Source organism: Oryzias melastigma, linkage group LG23 (genome assembly GCF_002922805.2).
Source record: "Oryzias melastigma strain HK-1 linkage group LG23, ASM292280v2, whole genome shotgun sequence".
NCBI classification, from domain to species: domain Eukaryota; kingdom Metazoa; phylum Chordata; class Actinopteri; order Beloniformes; family Adrianichthyidae; genus Oryzias; species Oryzias melastigma.
Window position 1 is genome coordinate 10,547,659 of NC_050534.1, and position 14,009 is coordinate 10,561,667.

The 14,009-nt window shown below is 37.2% G+C and overlaps 2 protein-coding genes across 3 annotated transcripts in view; one reads left to right on the plus strand and one right to left on the minus strand.

The window, feature by feature from the left end:
* Positions 1 to 1,858, plus strand: part of LOC112157855 (ras-related protein Rab-19) — a 5,732-nt gene extending 3,874 nt beyond the window's left edge. The window contains exons 3-4 of the mRNA XM_036210243.1: positions 745 to 848; positions 944 to 1,858. Coding sequence (XP_036066136.1) covers positions 745 to 848; positions 944 to 1,129 — 290 coding nt within the window. The 3' untranslated portion in view covers positions 1,130 to 1,858. The remainder of the gene's footprint in view (positions 1 to 744; positions 849 to 943) is intronic.
* A 464-nt stretch (positions 1,859 to 2,322) lies between these two features.
* The window catches only part of lrrc17 (leucine rich repeat containing 17), a 33,804-nt gene continuing 22,117 nt past the window's right edge, over positions 2,323 to 14,009 (minus strand). For both annotated transcript variants that reach the window (XM_024290902.2, XM_036210242.1), the window contains 2 exons: positions 10,621 to 10,776; positions 2,323 to 4,527 (listed from right to left, as the gene is read on the minus strand). In XM_024290902.2, the coding sequence (XP_024146670.1) occupies positions 4,085 to 4,527; positions 10,621 to 10,776 (599 nt within the window). In that variant the 3' untranslated portion in view covers positions 2,323 to 4,084. The remainder of the gene's footprint in view (positions 4,528 to 10,620; positions 10,777 to 14,009) is intronic.

The window sequence follows — 14,009 nt, forward strand, 5'->3', positions numbered from 1 at the left end:
ATCCTGCTCCACAACCATGGACCAGCTCATTTTTTTTCATCCTCCTCACCTATCTATCTCACTATCCTATCTTTGGAATTTATCAACCTTTAAATAAAAAAACAACTTAATTTTTACCACTTTTTCACATCAAAACCCAAAACACATCCGTTCAGTTCTTCCATGTCTTTATAATTCCATTGTAATACGATCTGTTTGTCCATTTTTGTATTTTTACTTATTTAACTAATCCTGTTTTAATGTTTGTATCATAGACTATTTGCTGCACTCATTTTTATTATCCTTATTTCATTAGATTCATCCAAACTTTCCTTAAAAAGCCATTGTATTGAACTTGGTCCATGTTTTCTGCCCTGTAGTTCCTCATTATTCCACTAGGGGCAGCAGAAAAGCTTTTCCTGCTCATTTCAAAATGGCTGCCTCCATGATACTTTTGGCTGGAAAAAGTTTAGCTATTTTTAAAAACTGTATAGTGAGAATAACTCATTAATTGTTGGTCATTTTTGTAAATTACCTGTTGTTGGATTGAAAGAATTAAACATTTGTTGATAATGAATCATTTTTGATGCAGTTACAGCCAGTTACAGTGGGTAAATAAGGTGCTTTTTCCCCCCTGAACATTCATGCGAATCACCCAACGCATCATAACTCATACAAGCTATGTTTCATAAAAAAAATTATCATGTTTTTTTGTGAATTTCATCAAATTAATAAAAAATGTTTTTAAAAACATCTTTTTTCTAGGTAACAAATGTGATCTGGAGGAGGAACGGCAGGTCCAGTTCCAGGACGCCTGCAACCTGGCGAAAGAAATGGGGATTCTGGCAGCTTTAGAAACGTCTGCAAAGGTAATCCTCAAAGCAGGTGTGAGGCGGAAAAAAAAAAAAAAAACAACAATTTTTGAGGTTGGGATTTGTTCAGCACAGCTTGCGTCTTTTTCCAGGAGAGCCAGAATGTGGAGGAGGCCTTCGTGATGATGGCCAGGGAGCTGATGTCGAGGAACGGCCTTTCTTTCCAGCACGAGGACATCAACGGTACGCCGCGAATTCTACTCCAAGCCAATTCTCGACCAGTCGACCTCAACACCGCCGCCTACACGCCACCGCCAGAGAAAAAGTCCTGCTGCTGAGGAGGAATGGAAATATGTGGAAATAATTCAATCAAACTTTATTTTTATAAGAAAAGCACAAAAAGAAGGCGGACTTGTTTCAGAAAGCCGCACATCCTAGAAAAATATTACCTGTACAGGTACAGGTGCACGTGACAGAACTGAGAGCAAATGAGGAATGTTTGCGGGAATTTTTCGTTCTCATCCCAGCAGATCGAGTCAAGACACTTTTAAACCAAATAACATTTTCTTAGACTGATTTTGAACTGAAACCATAGAATGACACCAACCATCATGTCCTACATTCAAGCACATCAGTGCTTTTATATGATCATATTTTTTCAGTGCCTTTGCATAAAAAACAGCCAAATCTTTGGTTGTTTTTGCTGTTTTTAAAAAAAAAATTATGAGTATTTCGTCTTTTTGGATGAATTTTTACTAAATGTTTTTTTTTTTCATTTTGGAGGAACAACAAGCCCAAGAACTTTGTTCTGTCACAAACGGCATTGAAACATCATTTTTCAGGCTTTCTGTCACACAGGAGCAGGAGTTATTTTTTTTAATCACTTCATTCTTTTCTTTTTAAGTTGTCATCATGAGTTCCAATTGAACATGTTTGAGTAAACTTACTTTAAGGAAACACTAGGGGGCAGCATAAAGCAAAAAATAATCCAGGTCGGAAATTTCTCCTTGTGTAAAAAAAAATGTTTTTTTGTGACAACATAAGCATATAAAAGGGACAAAAATTTGTGTATTTCTTTTTATTAATGATATTCTAGTGAAAATTGTTGCTGTTAGAGGAAACCCTTTTAATTGGGCCCAAGCAGAACATTAGGACAAATGAGTTTTAAGTTTGTTGAAGTCTCTATTTTTCTATTTGATGCCTTTAAACCCTTTATTAAACTGTTTTAATGGAGTTGAATTTGAGAAATTTCATTTTCATGTTAAAACTTGAAAGGCATTGATGTGTTTTATCCCCTTTGCTTCCATTCAGAGCACGCGTGTGCAGCCTTTTATCACTGTCTGTCGCTCAAAGAAACTGATTCTCAGACAAAAATAAACTTGATTTTATTTCCAGAAACCCCACAGGTCACTTCTTACATTAACATAAACCCAGAACAAAAGTTCATTTCAAAGCTAAAAGAGGAATATCCAGATTTTCAAATCTAAAATACCGTATTTTCCACACTGCGAGGCGCACTTAAAACCTTTAATTTTTTTCCCTCAAAAAATGACACCCTAAAACCTGGAGCACCTTCTATAAGGATTCATTTTGCTTACGTTGACTAATGTTGACGTGATTTTGAGAGGTAAACGGCGCTCTGTCAAAACTTTTGTGTTATTGTGAACACGCTAATGTAGCTAACGTGTAGCAGTGACTGAATTTTGTTTTCACGTTACTAATAAGGTTGCCAGTTAGCACAGTTGCAGTAACGTTTGTTTTAGCGGTACCTGTCCGTTTTTTTAAATGGGGTGTTATTGTTAATAAGCTAATGTAGCTAACTATAGTGGTGTCGGACTGAGATTTTTCAGGTCACTAACAAGGTAGGGAGTTAGCGTAGTCACAGCAATGTTTGCCTTACAAGTAGCGGTTTGTTTCTGACATGTTACAAACAAAGTTGTGAGTTATTTTTATTGAGCTGATGTGGCTAACGCAACTGAGTTTTTTCATGTGTTTTTAACAAGGTTAGGATTTAACATCGTCACAGCAACGTGTTGCTAACAAGGTTAGGAGTTAGAGGTATTGTGACTATGCTAATGATTATTGGCTATTGTGTAGCTATTGTGTAGCAGTGTTGGATCAAACTTCTTTTACTTGTTGCTAACAAGGTTGTGAATTTGCATAGTCACAGTAATAACAGTTTTAGGGATATCAGTCTGTTTTTTATGTGTTACAAACGTGTTAATGCTAAAAGGCTAATATGGCTAACGTATATTGTCAGCGTTTTTAATAACAAGGTTGGCGCTGTAACAGTAGCCTAATGTTTTTTTTGACAGTATCAGTCGGATTTTTATGCGTTGCACACAAAGTTAGGAGTTTTATTTACCTATTTATTTAATTATTTATTTTCGTGTTACAAACTAAGTTGGGTGTTATTGTCAATATGCTAATGTACTGTTGACATGTTACCAACAAGAGTTACAGGAATTGTTTATACGTGGCTAACAGGTAGTTGTGTCGTACTGTTCTTATTTATGTGTCACTAACAAGATTGGGAGTTATAGTAGACACAATAACTTTTGTTTTAGCGGTGTCAGTCTGGTTATTTTACATGTCACAAACGTTGGGTGTTATTATGACTACGCTAATGCGGCTAACTTAAGCAGTGTCAGATTGTGTTTGTTTTACGTGTTACTAACAGGGCTGTTTACTAGCGTATTCACAGTAACGTTTGTTTTATGTGTATCCACCTGTTTTTTAGTGTTAGAAAAAAAGTTATTGATACTGTAACCATGCTAACGTGGCTAACGTGTAGCATCATGTTCCAGAGTTACTATGAAAGCAGGTAATAACTTCTGACTTATCTTTGACTATTTTGTCCCGCTTATAGTTTGGTGTGACTCATGTATGACATAAGTTCAAACAGATGGTGCGTCCTTTAGTGCGGAAAATACGGCACATTTTAAAAAAAATAGAGTACGTCATCTTCTACGTATCTCCACGTACTCAGAGGAAAAAAATTGAAATAAAAGTAGTTAAATATGTAAACAGACAGGACTGGGAATAGTCTTGAAAAAAAAAGGAAAAATAACGTATCCTCTTGTGCTTTATGCAACATTCTATAACAGCGTAGCCATTTTTAGAAAAAAACTATTACTTTCAACTAAAGTTATTCCTACCTCATATTCAAGACGGGAAAGATCCATGTTTTTATCGTATAAATATGATCAAACGTGACATTTCACGAACATAAAATGCCAGAATGAACCTTTTCAAGAGCATTTTCAGCATGTGAACTTCAACACCTGACCACTCTAACTCAACCGGATGATTTCAAATGGGCTGGGCTCTTTCTTCTTTATAGGCTGTGGTAGAAATTCGCCTTGCCCCTCGGCCATTTCCCCCATCACCCCCTGAACCTCGTTTTCGGACCCTCCGTACTCTGCCGCTTCATTGTCGATGCCGTCTGTCTGTTTATCGATGGGACATTCCCCGTTGTAGGTCTTGACGTAGTCTTCCACCCGCCAGCCCCTGAACTCTGGTGGATGGGAGCAAAGGAGGCCCCTGTAGGAGACGCCGGGATGGAGCTTGAGCCAGTAGACCAGGTAGTGGATGTTGTAGTCGCAGGTCCACGGGTTGTTGTCGAGCAGGAGCGTCCGCAGGAAGTAGAGGTCCTCCAGCACGCCGTACTGGAAGTACCTGAGGCTGTTGTTGGACAGGTCGAGGTCGTGGAGGTACAGCAGGCCTGAGAAAGCAGCTGGAAAGAAAAATACACAGGTTTTTATTAGCATATGATTTACAGTTTTCAGCTGATGATCCCACTTTTATTTCTATCATAGTGCACAGAAAATGCATGGAAAGCTCAAGGTTTTCCATACATTTTAGGATCTCAAAACCTTATGGTGCTTCTGTGAGCCTGACCTTTTTACCTCTTTTGGCCTCCCTGTGTTTCCATACTTCAACTGTGCTTCTGGCTTTCACCCGATTTCCACTCTATAGCAGTGAGTCAGCAGATTCTCATGTCTCTTCTCCCCTTTTTAAAAATCTGATCATTTATTTGTCCTGTTGCAATTTCCTGATTTATCGCAAAGGATTATGGGAAGGGAAGTACCATTGGTGCATTAAAGGAAAACCTCACATCTGAATTTGGATACACCATATTTTTCGGAGAATAAGTTGATTTTGTTTACATAGTTTGGCTGGAGCTGCGACTTATATGTAAATTTTTAATATCTTTATAAAGGTTCATGTGTTTGCTATTTTCCCCACTAGAGGGCACTGTAGGTGTCTGTATTAGCATTTACAACTAACAGCAACATAGAAGAAGAAGTGTCAGTCTTAAACCGGTGAATCCGGTGCTAAGCTACATTCACACCACCCTCGGAACGCACGTTTAAGTGGCCATTTTCAATAAAAAGTCAACGGAAACCCAATAAACCTTTTGTTTTGAGCAGGGTTTTGAACCACTGAATTTTCACTCTGAGCCTCTCCCAACTGCATGTGGCAGACAGGCACTAGTAATAAGTGGAAACAAAAAAAACACAAATCCCATCCTTGCCACTCCCTGTTTGTCCAGTGTGTGGACACCACCGGCTAAAGTTGGTTTGACGAAACCGCGCATATCTTGATTGCACAACCCATGCTAACACACTCTCTCTAGTGGCCACTTCAAATGAAAAATCCTGGCAAATATGCATAGATACACGTTTTTCTCTCACGTTCATGTGTCGCTTTGCAAATTTTATGACCATTTTTGAGCTCTAAACCTGTGAACACGATTTGCCAGCTACTTCTGGTCAAACTTTGACCAATCAGGGACTTGGATTTGGTAGTGATGTACGGAGCAGGTGATGAGCAGCGTCTTTAAATAAAGGTAAACTGTCCTGACCAACACATTCTCACTCTCAAGCCAACATCTGGTTGAGGACCCCTCCATGTCCCCAAGTCGCCTTTTTTTGACGTGTTGACTGTTCACATCAAATCACGGGTCCCTAACCTCCAGGCCGCAAACCGGAACCAGTCTAGTACTGTGACGCGGAGCGCACTGGTACCCAAACCTAGTAACGGATGTGGTACCAGATACAGTTGCGGGTGCGGACTGATACTAGGTTAGGGTACTGAACGCGTCTCGAGCACCAAACATCTTAACGTCCTTAACCAAACGACAATATGTGACTACTTGGAAATGAGAATTTGTTGTCCTGACACAATGTTTATTCATATCCGCCACAGCAATGAAGCCAGCAATGAACCAAACTTCCTGGTTTGTGTTTAATTCACAAATTCGCACCACTTTGACATTCCAGATGTCATTAATCAAGCTTACAGCTGTTGTAAAGCGTCAACAGAATCAGTTTATCTGAAGGTCTTGAAGATATCGCCAAACTATTTTGCAGCATCAGAGCTTATCAGAACTTCAAAGGTTCTTTATTTTTGTAAAGGAATCAACTTTACCATGGCAACCCATCACTAACGGAAAAGAAGGTGTGAAATAATAACGACAGATATCTCAGATATTTATAAAAATAGAGTGATTCAAAAATAAGTTAAAAAATGCTTTGGAACTGTGTTTAAACATCAAAAGTCCCCCCAGGTTGCAGGGCAGCTGCATCTCCTTAACCGGCTGCAGTAGACAGACAGAAGACACCAGCTGACATTATTAGGTGAATCTGGTGACTCTCCGCAGAGCTAATGAACTCCATAAAAGCTTCCAGACCCGCCGCCGTCCTTCAGCTGTGGCGTTTCGTGGGCGTAATTGGACGGCAGAGGCTGTTTGTTGCTGCCCAGCAGCCTCTGGGCTCGCTTTGATCTCTGCAGAGCGGAAGAGAGGAGGAGAAGGAGGAAATGGGAGGAGAGAGGAGGGTATGCGGATCGTGTTGAGGTGGATGAGTTTGGCAAGAAATAAAAGAGTCGAAGATTTTTAAAAAAAAAAAGAGGATTTATTACAGTCAGCTTTTAGGTTAAAGTTATGTCATTTGACTTATTTTTTCATCACAAAATCAAACAAATTAGCTTTAAATTCTTTCTTTATGGCACTTAAAGTTACATTTATTATTTTTTTTATTTTGATTCATGTGGGCTCTGAAAATGATTTATTCTTTGGTCTTCCCTGTTACTATCCCCCCCAAAAATGTAAATTAAATTAATATAAATGGATGACTAAACAAAACCATTGCTCCCCAAAAACCCACAAATATCCGTCTAAATAATCCCAGATGAATATCTCAATCCTACAAGCTTCTGTTCTTTTCTTTTGGGTATCTCTTCCTATCTGATCTTTCATTTTTAATGTAATTCACTTGTAATTTGATGAAAATGATTCAGACCACGTGTGATTGGCTGCTATGATCACCAAGAAGACATATTTGTCATTTTCTAATTTGTTTTCTTCAGAAGGGGGAGAGGGGCATGCAGCTAATTGTTTACACGTGTTGTTTGAGTAAAAAGCTACAAGGATTTCCCCTCCTGACAGGAAGGCATCCGTCTCTACAGCGATGAATAAACACTTTTAATGGGTTTTCTTGTTCAAAATTGATGATTAGTATAGTAATATTCTCAAATATTTTGATTGGAAAGGAACTCCGGCTGCTAAAATGAGGCTTGAAATAAAGCAAACATCAAATATCCTCTTGGATCGTCACAAATAAAGCAAAAAAAAAAAACAAAAACCTTTAGACAGTGAGGTGAAGTGGTTAAATGATCAAATAAAGTAGACTTTGTAAGGTTGGTTTTATTAAGAAAACTGATGTATTTTTTTTAACTTGTCTTTCTTTCTCTGTCAGAGTTACGTAGCCCTGGACATGACATTGTGAAAAAAAATTATTTTGTGCACTCAAATTATCACACAAATTCATGTGCACATAAGTAAGATTCTGAGCATTTTGTGCAAAAAAATTTATATGTTGTGCCCACAAATTAGTGTGTTGTGGGCACGTTAGTATCTTGTGTGCATATCAATCTTGCGTGCACAAATTGCAAAATGTGCCCAAAATGCTACAATGTGTGCATGTAATGCTAACTCGTGGGCTCAAAATGGTGACTTGTGAGCACAAAATGCTAACTTGTGCGCACAAAATCCTAGCACGTGTGCACAAAATGGTTGCATGTGCTCACAAATTGCTAGTATGTGTGAACAAAAAGCTAACATGTGCGCAAAAGAGCTATGTGCACAAAAAATTGTTAGCATGTGTGCACAAAATGCTAACATTTCCACACAAAATGCCAGGATCTGTGCATAAAATGCTAACTTATGCCCACAGTATTTTGATTTGTTCAAACAAAATGCTAACAAGTGCGCACAAAATGCTTACTTGTGTGCACAAAATGCTAACTTGTGTGCACAAATTGCTAGTATGTGTGAACAAAAAGCTAACATGCACAAAAAAGCTAACATGTGCACACAAATTGTTAGCATGTGTGCACAAAATACTAACATTTCCGCACAAAATGCCAGGATCTGTGTATAAAATACTAACTTATGCTCACAGTTTTTCTATTTGTGCACACAAAATGCTGGCATGTGTGCACAAAATTCTAACTTGTGTGCCTAAAATGCTAGCTTGTGCCTAAGATACTAAGTTGTGGACACAAATAAGAATATAATGCGCAAAAATATACTAATTCATGTGCACAATATGCTAATGTGCTAGCACAAAATGCTAACTTTCATGCACAAACTGCTAATTTAAGGGAACAATTTATTTATTTATTTCAAAGTCATTTCAGGGCTCTGTAGAGTCTTTAGTTATACTCCTCTAGTCTTTCTGAGAGTTTTCTTGGGATAAACGGCTACATTTTTCTCTATCTTTGCAGTATCTGCTCTTTTTCTTGTCTAAAAATGTCCTTGCTGGAATTCAATCCATCTATTTTCTAAACCCGCTTGATCCCCTCTGGGGTCATGGGGTCACAGGAGCTTATCCCAGCTACTGTTGGTCGAAGGCGGGGGAGATCCTGGACGATTCATCTTTTGTTGATTACTAACCAACCTGTGTTAAGTGCATTCTTGACTATATATCTGAATATATTTCAAATAATCTGGTGGTGGTTGTTAAATTGTACAGTCTGACCTAAAAGGAAACATCTGGTCTGAATTAGATTAAAAGGAATTTAAAGTTTGTTAAACTGTTGCTGTATTTATTCTTAATTTTTCTGCGTTATCCACTGTGAATTGCTGCTTTAAAATTGCAAATTTAATTGTCTTTTTACAAACAAAAACCAAGTTAATCAATTAGAATATTTTTTCTCCTCAATTTCTCTTTTAATTTGAATCCAAAAATATTTTTTTTATCTTTATGAATCACGTTTGTGGCCAAAAATGATATCTTTTTGACATAAACAGGAAGCAGAAACTTTGACTGATTAATTCTGGTCCAAATCATTGATTATTTTAACGTTTCATCTGCAGTGTAAAGCAAGAATGTTTTCCGTTTTCGAGAAGAAGATGAAGGAATACGACAAGCTAACATATGGTGGTTGCAAGCAGGACAGTTGCATGAACAGAGTCTGCACAACACATGGTAAAAGAATAAAAGCCCTGACTGTAAGTGTGTACAGCTCTGAGCAGGGGAAATGTAAACGATATCACAAGTATTTCATGATGTTTTCTGTCCCAAAAATACAGAGAGAAAATAGACTCATTCCATTTTTGTGTCTAGTTAGTTTTAAGCTGCTGTAAATTAAAGTTCTGTGTGTAAATTGTATTTTGTTGTGTGTTTTGTAATTTTTGTATATGTGAATACACAATTGCAAGTGCACACAATTATGCACACAATGTAACGTATGAGTTAATAGGAAAACACAAGCTACAAATCTCGAAATATGCACACATAAATCGGATTAAACTTTTTTTTTTTCAAGTTTTTCTACCTTAATTTTTAACTTTAGTTCTGTACAAATAAAAAAAAAACACTTATACTTCAAATAAAGAACAAATCAGAATTTTTTTATACATATAAAGTATGGCCTTTTTTGACACAAATGGAGAATTTTATGCTGTATAAGGGCATTAAAAACGTTTTTACACCCATTCAGCCACAAAAATGCCTTTTTCCTACTAAATTAGTACACAATAAATATGTTAAACTGGATAGATTGTTCAAATTTCCAGAAGTATATTAATATTAACTGTGTCCTAATCTTTTAAGAGTTGTATAAAAAGGCTTTTATAAGCATTTCCTGTTATTTTAAAACTTTCCTGTGTTTTTCTCTATGAACTAAGCATCACTTGCTTAATTAACTAGTGCAAAGACGTATGTCATTCTTTAGAAAAATAAGATTTGTATTTATGTCAATGCTACCAATATGATAAATAAAACATAATTATAAAGAGAAAATACTCCTTATTTTAAAAAATATGAAACAGTTTATAGCTTCTGACAGAGGTTCACATGATTTCCTTTCAAAATAAAAGACACCTTGTGTCACATACAATCAGCTAAATGCTGCTAATAGTAGCAGGTAGTGTAATTGATTAAGCAGTGATTTAAAAAAAAAGTTTATTTTACTATTTGTGGTAGATCTCTGCTAAAAATACATGAATCCAACTCAAAAAATAAATTGGAGCCAATTGTGACTCTCTCTGTATTTCTCAACCCTTAAGGTGCACTTAAAAATTTGTGAAAAAATAGAAAATCCATTTTATAATCCAGTTTGTCTTAATTCTGGTGGTGCTGTCTGACTTCCAATGGATTTTCCGTGGTACACAAAAATCTGATTTCTAAAATGTTTTAGTTTTTAAAAACATTATTTTTCTTTAACCAGAGAGCCACAATGGAAGGGTAAAAGAGACCCCTGAACTAGTGCGTAAAAGAACAGAATGATCGTTTCAGGGTGAGAGATGGTGAAGGGTTACCTGGGTCTATTTGCTGCAGGTTGTTGCTGCTGAGATTGAGCACCTTGAGGTCTTTGGACAGCAGGAACTGTTTGGGCCTGAGATGTTTGATGCCATTCTTGGACAGATCGATCTTATGCATTTCCGGCGGCATCTCAGAGGGGATGTGGCTCAGATCTGAGAAGGAAAAGAAAAAAAAATTAAGAAATTGGATCCTCAAGTTTTCAATGAATAGGCGGTGATGTATTTTGTTGGTATAAAAGAGCGTAAAAAGTCACATTTTTCAGTAAATGTCGATACAAAGATGTAGTCGCGTCTACTTGTTGACAGATTTACAGGTTTCTGTGCAGGTGTGTGAGACGTGTGAGCTCTGCATCTAGAGCTGGGAATTGAACATGTCTGGGTCTTATATGATTTCAAGATGTCCTGTGGGTTGTGTCTAACGTTTAACATTTTCAAGATGGAGCCAAGGACGACAGCATGTTCAACAATATTTGAGTTACGTGTCGATGGGGAGTTTTTTGGGGGTTTTTTTTGTCTTACTTCCTTCCAGCCTCAGACACACATTTATCTAAAAGCTATGTGAGCTGTAATGGATGCAACAGGCCAGAGCGTCTGATTCTGATAACAGAGACTTTATGAAGTTTCTTTCTATGTGAGGGAACCAGCAGCTGAGAGCTGCTGCAAACCTTCAAAGTCAAATTTACCATTTCTCTAAAAGAAATCCTCATAGTTAAAATCTGTTTATTTTGATCTGTCTTCATGTCAGCAGATATATTTACTGACACACACTGTATACTTAGCGGTAAAAACACTTTTACGAAGCAGATGTTGCAGCGTCTTTACTGCCACAGATGTTGCAGCCAGTTATCATAAAGTCCCGGGTGTTGTAAATCAATTAAATGCACATATGCATGAAGGGAGCACACAAAGGAAATGTAGCGACTATTGTTCTCTGATGGGAATGAATCAGCAGCAGGCAGAGAGGCTCGTAAAACGCTGGAAGAAGCCCGGCTTTAGGAGACATTTTGGCTGCTTCTTGAAGGCCATCGGTCAACTGGAACTGGAGCCTTTTCTGTGGGAGTCTGCAAAGCCCTACAACTTCCTGGAGAAAGGCTTCTTCACCTGACTTCAATTTATTGGGCATCTTTTGCAAATTCTCACTGTGATTAAAAGGATTTTTCCAAGACATGAGCTAAAAGTTTTTATTTTTTTCAAAAACAAAAACCCCAACATTCCTTATATACTGATGTTGAGGTGGTTTTGAGAGGAACATGGTGCTTTGTCAAAATGTTAGGTTGGGTGTTAGCATGAATATGCTAACGTGGCTAATGCGTAGCTATATCAATCTGTTTTTTTATTGTTGTAAACAATAGTAGCAAGTATCGTGCATATGCTAACGCGGCTAACAAGTAAAGGGGTTGGAATGATTTTTTTTTTTTTTTTATGTTACTAACAAGGTTGCAAGTTAGCGTAACCACAGTAACATTTGTTTTAGCGGTTTACGTCTATTCTTTATGTGTTGCAAACAAGGTGGGAAGTGACAGGTAATGTGACTACGCTAACGTAGCTAACTTGTAGCAATTTCCAATTTTTTTTTTGGTCCTTGTTACGTACAAAGTTGGGAGTTAGCATAGTCACAGTAAAGTTTGTTTTAGTGCTATACATTGGGTTTACGTGTTGGTAATACAGCTATTTTTTATCTGCTAATTCAGCTAATATCTTGCAGTGTGTTTTTTTTAAATATACATTACTTATAAGGTTTAAATTAAAGCAGTCAAAGTAATGTTTTTTCTCTGGAGGTACAGATATTTTTTACTTGCTAACGTGGCTAATATGTAGCAATGTAGGGCAATGGTTTTTGTTTTACACATTACTCAAAGCGTTGGGAGTTAGGATAGCCACAATAAGGTTTGCTTTAGTGCTAGAAGTCTCTCTTTACATGCTGCAAACAAGGTTGGGAGTTACAGATGTTGTTTATCGAATAACACAGACAACTTGTAGCGATGTCTGACTTTATTTTTTACGTCTAGCTTACAAAGTTGGGAGCTAGCGTAGTGACAGTAACTTTTGCTTTAGCAGCATCAGCCTGATTTTTAGCGTGATGCAAACAAGGGTTGGCCTTACAGGTATTGTAAAGATGCTAACGCGGCTAATGTGTAACGGTGTCGTGTCACTAATAAGGTTAAGAGTTAGCATATTCCCAGTAATGTTTATTTTAGCAGTATTAATTTATTTTTTTACGTTTTGGAATCAATGTAGGGTCTATTGTAAATATGCTAACATGTATCATAGAAGTGTTGGACTGTGTGTGTTTTCTTTTTGTTGCGTTTTACTAGCAAGTATTCACAGCATAGTTGTTTTAGCGGTAGGCTATTTTCCTACGTGTTGCAAACAAAGTTGGGAGTTAGAGATATTGTTTATCCGCTAATGCGTCTAATATGTGTTGGTTTGTGCTTTACATGTTACTTACAGGATTGGGAGCTAGCATAGCCACAGTAATGTTTGCTTTAGCAGTAGCCAATCAGTTTGTTTTTTTATGTTGCTAACAAGGTTGGGAGCAGGTATGAATTTGCTAATACAGCTAATTTGTAGTGGTATCAGACTTTTTTGTGTGTCACTAGCAAGGTTATGAGTTAGCATAGTTACAGTAAGGTTTGTTCCAACTGTATCAATCGTTTTTTTTGTGTTGGAAACGAGGTTGGGAGTTACGGATACTGTGGCTATGCTAATGCTTCTAATGTGGCTAACATGTAGCGTATTGCAAACAAGTTCTGGAGTTACTGTGAACACGGTTTATGTTTGAATGACTGACTTATCTTTGACACTCTTGCTTTGCTTAATGTGCCTCATAGTTCGGTGTATCCTTTACTGCTTTAATACAGTAGAAATCGTGCTTCCTGTCTCACATTTAACAGCTTCTTTAGTGGTTTTCAATGAGAAATATCTTTTATTTGGATAGTAGTAAAGTGTTATCAGTCAGGGGCTCACAGGAAAAACCATTTAGGAGAGCAAAAGTGAGATAACATGTCAGGAAAACTAAGCCTTCCCATGTTGGACGGGATTTCTGCTGAACCTGCTGGATTCATTACTCAGAAGAACATCTGTTCCCCTTGAATTTCTCTGTCCAAAAAAAAAAAAAAAAACGAAACACGCTGCAAATCAAAATTTTTGTTGGAAAAACGTTTTTTTTTTTTTTGTTCTCATAAAAACCTGTCACATTAATCATATTTTTCAGACTTTATATGGCGGTAAAAACTATATTACCGACAATAAAAACCATATTTAATGTTTCTGCAACATATAGGATCCACTTCCCGCTTTAGCACTTAGTGCTGATTCCATTTATGATTAATTTGGTGTGCAAGCGATTAATCTGGATGCATTACACTGTCAGGTTGCAAAAAAAC